This window comes from Manduca sexta, chromosome 25 (assembly GCF_014839805.1).
Source record: "Manduca sexta isolate Smith_Timp_Sample1 chromosome 25, JHU_Msex_v1.0, whole genome shotgun sequence".
NCBI classification, from domain to species: Eukaryota; Metazoa; Arthropoda; class Insecta; order Lepidoptera; family Sphingidae; genus Manduca; species Manduca sexta.
This window is the reverse complement of record NC_051139.1, coordinates 1411050-1415253: the sequence shown is the minus strand read 5'-3', so window position 1 is coordinate 1415253 and position 4204 is coordinate 1411050. Positions and strand designations below refer to the sequence as shown.

Below are 4204 nucleotides of genomic sequence, written 5' to 3'. Positions count from 1 at the left end.
AATAAACATTAAAATAAATTGCGATCGCTTTTTGCCTCTGAAGGTGTAGGAAGAGTAGTAATAAAGCGACTCCGAGCTTGTATATGCGCCCCGTACTATTATAGAGTTTGAATATGGCTGTTGTCTAGTGGTAATAAATATGGACTCCTGAAGCAAAGGTACTGGGGTTAGATACTACGTCGCGCATCACTTTATTTGTTTTTTCTCTAGCACAGTTTACCCGGGGCTGGATCCCTCTACGAGCGCTGAAATCAGATAGAAGGCTGCTAGGACAAGGCCAAATTCTTTCCGTAACTAATTAGTAAGCGTACGGTGCAACGGTCAGGCTTTGGAAGGTGGTGGAAAAGTAAGGTGTGAATCAAAACAATTCTATAGTCTTATTTGCTTTTATTACAAGATATCGCGAGGCTGTTTAAAATTCCTTATCCCGATTCCACCACATTCAATTTAGTAACATATCCACAATTGCCCTAGCATTAAGGATATGTAGATTTAGAATCAGCTCACATATCACATGCGGATACCTACGACATTATGCAGATGGTATTATTAGTTAAAGTAACATTACTGTATGTATATTCATTATATATGCCATTTTTTGTTTAGCATTACTTTACGAACAAACCAACAGGGGATAATACAAAAATATTACATAATTACATAAGGATACACAAATAATTGACTCTAGTTGAACGATATAATCAACCAGCACTTCCTGATATTACAAATGTATCGTGCAGAACATCAGCGATTATGTCCATTGGTTGTTGATTAAGAAACTTGTCGGTGTATTTTATCTATCGACATTATATGGTTTATCCTCTACATTGAAAACAAATGCAAATTAAATAGTAATTATTATTAACATGATTAATAAATTATGTGATTCTACAACTCAGGCATCAGAGCTTCATTCTTGAAATCATTAAATCAAACCTGCCGGCATAATTGTTGGCGACTGGAGTAATTATGACTCGTTAGTAGATACTCTATCTAGAACCTAGTCGACTTTCATCAGTTCGCCGTGTACGTATAAAAATATGTTCTGTACTCACCAGATATAGTGAATATAAATCACTTACTATTTGGTTCAGAGAAGTCTACTAGACCTGGGAGAAAGAACTATATTTCAAGGAAAATATAGATCAGCGAGAGCCACTGCGCCTTTAGAAAGTAAAGTTTCTACAGTAAAGCTTCTCTTCACAAACCATTTAATAGATCCGAAATTATTCTAGAATAATTATAATACTTATATATACGTGCATGATTGGTTTTTTACATTCTAATAAAGGACCTGATATTACGGGAAATAGACCATATGGTATTTCGAAGCATTCGTTATAGTACCTAAACAACTACAATGTTGTATTTAATATAATTATTTACTGGCCGTAAAAATATTCTTAGAAAAATAAAATAAAATCCAATAGTGAATAAAAAATAACAAACGAATATACTAAAAGTAATGACGTATTCTATTTTTAAATATTCAAAAACGATTTCAATCTATCAAGTTGAAAATAGAACCAAGAAACAAACGATAACAAAGATGTCAATGTTTTTATTTTGCATAAACAAAACAAAAGTATGAGTAATAGATGGCAAGTAGGCATTGGTAACATTACTTAAGTTCAAGGTCTAACCTTTTGATACCCCCCGTAGATGAAGCCGTATACTATCAAATCTGGTTTTAGCTAATCATCGATAAAAACCCAAGATCCATTCGTTGTGGGAAGCTACCATAAAAACTAATTGTTTCAACTTATGTATGAGTTCTTAAGAAGTTACGTACGCACGATATAATAAGGATATAAAAGGATGTATTGCCGGTTGGAGCGTCAGTAAACACCGTCACTAGACATGGGACAGACGGTGCTCACCTGCATTGTCCTCGGACTGCTCTTGAGCAGCGGACATTCCTCGGGTAATTATACACTTTTTACACTTTGTAATGGTTTCTAGTTTTTCATAAACGTAATCGTTGGTTAATAACACTTTTTTGTTTCATGCGAAACAATGTTAGTAGTCACGTGTTTGTTTCTGTCATCAAAATCGCAATTAAGTAAAAAAAAATAGTGATGCATTTCTAATGAGTGTATTTAAACGTGTTACAGTAAGAGTCCGCCGCGGCTATGGTAGTGGAGGCGGCGGAGGCGGAGGAGGCTTCGGTTTCGGCGGCGGTGGCGGTGGGGGCTTTGGCTTCGGAGGTGGCCTCGGCGGCGGCGCTGGCGGCGGCGCTGGCGGCGGCGCTGGCGGAGGCTTTGGAGGAGGCCTCGACACTATCCGTGAGGGAGTCGACAACATAATTGGAAAAGTTCACGCCGGTCTGTCCCACCTCGGAAGAGGCGGTGGTGGAGTCGGTGGTGGCGCCGGCTTTGGAGGCGGCGCCGGCGGAGGCCTAGGTGGTGGAGCGGGAGGCAGTGGCAGTGGAAGCTTCGGAGGAGGCAATGAGAAATCCATATACACAACCTCAGACGATGGAAAATCTGGTGGATTCGCGTTCACTGGCACTTTGGGAGGCGGAAAGGGCGGCTACGGAGGCGGCGGTGGATACAGCAGCGGTGGCAGCGGAAGTGGTGGCTACGGAGGTGGCGCCGGATTTGGCGGTGGCGCGGGCGGTGGCGCGGGCGGTGGCTCAGGAGGTGGTGGCGGGCTTGGAAATGGAGGTGGATCTGGAGGGAGCGGAGGCTCTAATGGTGGCCACAGTGGTAGCGGAAGTGGCGGATTCGGCGGAAGCGGCAGTGGGGGTTCTGGCGGTACCGGTAGCGGTGGTCACGGAGGCAGTGGGAGCGGCGGATTTGGTGGAGGCGCTGGCGGTGGCGCTGGAGGTGGTTTCGGTGGCGGCGGTGGCCTAGGCGGCGGCAGCGGTCATGGAGGCTCTAAAGGCGGAAGTAGTGGCTCAGGAAGCGGCGGCTACGGTGGAAGTGGCTCCGGTAGTTTTGGAGGCAGTGGAAGCGGAGGCGGTGGAAGTGGAGGCAGTGGAAGCGGAAGCAATGGCGGATTCGGCTCTGGAGGTGGTGGAGGCGCTGGTGGCGGTTTTGGAGGAGGCCTCGGCGGCGGCAGTGGACACGGAGGCTCTGGAGGTGGAGGCAGTGGAGGCTCCGGTAGCGGCGGATACGGTGGAAACGGTGGCGGAAGTGGATCCGGCGGACATGGAGGTAACGGTGGATTCGGAGGTGGTGCCGGCGGTGGCTTCGGAGGCGGGGCCGGTGGCGGCGGCGGCAAAGGTGGCTATGGAGGATCTGGTGCTGGAGGCGGCGGCACTGGAAGTGGTGGATATGGAGGCTCTGGAGGCGGTGGTTCCGGAAGTGGCGGTAATGGTGGATTCGGCAGCGGCGGCTCCGGTAGCGGTGGTCTTGGAGGCGGGCATGGAGGTGCTGGAGGCGGCGGTCTTGGCGGCGGACACGGCGGTGGTAGCGGTGGCGGTCTTGGAGGTGGCCACGGAGGCGCCGGAGGCGGTGGATTTGGAGGCAGTGGAAGTGGCGGCTTAGGTGGTGGTCTTGGCTTCGGCGGCGGCCTCGGAGGGGGTCTTGGAGGCGGTCTCGGAGGTGGTGCCGGTGGCGGCGGCGGCAAAGGTGGCTATGGAGGATCAGGCGCAGGAGGTGGCGGCGCTGGTGGACTAGGAGGTGGACTAGGAGGTGGATTTGGTGGTGGACTCGGCGGCGGCGCAGGTGGCGGTGCGGGCGGTGGCCTTGGAGGCGGCCACGGCGGCGCTGGCGGTAGCCATGGTGGCGCCAACGGCGGCTCCGGTTGCAGCTCGGGTTGCGGAGGCAGCGGCGGCTACGGCGGACACGGAGGCGCCTTCGCTTCTGCCAGTGCCAAAGCCTCCGCATCTGCTAGCGCGGGCAGCTACGGCAAATAATATCAAACCTAACTATAACTTGTGATAGTCATGTGCACGGCCATATTGAATGAAATTAGTATTTTAGATGTAATTTTTATAAATAAAGCTTAATTTATATTTTTATCTATGTATTTTTTTTGTATCCTTTAAGATACAGTTCATAAGAAAGAAGTTCTCTATATTCTATGACATGATATTTTGCGTTATATTTGCATATTTTACATAAATTATTCATATCTTAATTTATGTCTTAATGGACAATTGGCCCTATCACATTAGCAATTAATAAGTTCGACAAATTGCAAATCAAAAAATTTCTACCTCTGCCTATCCTTCTAACGGTAAATTTTTGGTCAAATT

The 4204-nt window shown here is 47.5% G+C and overlaps 1 protein-coding gene across 1 annotated transcript; it reads left to right on the top strand.

Moving 5' to 3' along the window:
- Positions 1-1814: 1814 nt before the first annotated feature.
- On the top strand, positions 1815-3967 carry LOC115450118 (glycine-rich cell wall structural protein). The gene is made up of 2 exons (XM_037442929.1): positions 1815-1924; positions 2115-3967. Exons 1-2 carry the CDS (start codon positions 1861-1863, stop codon positions 3860-3862), a joined length of 1812 nt encoding a protein of 603 aa, XP_037298826.1. The 5' UTR covers positions 1815-1860; the 3' UTR covers positions 3863-3967.
- Positions 3968-4204: the final 237 nt, after the last annotated feature.

Bases quoted from the DNA above. Each gene is read 5' to 3' on its own strand.
- LOC115450118 (XM_037442929.1), top strand. From the start codon at position 1,861: ATGGGACAGACGGTGCTCACCTGCATTGTCCTCGGACTGCTCTTGAGC. The intron at 1,925-2,114 runs GTAATTATACAC...AACGTGTTACAG, and splicing joins GAGCAGCGGACATTCCTCGG to TAAGAGTCCGCCGCGGCTAT.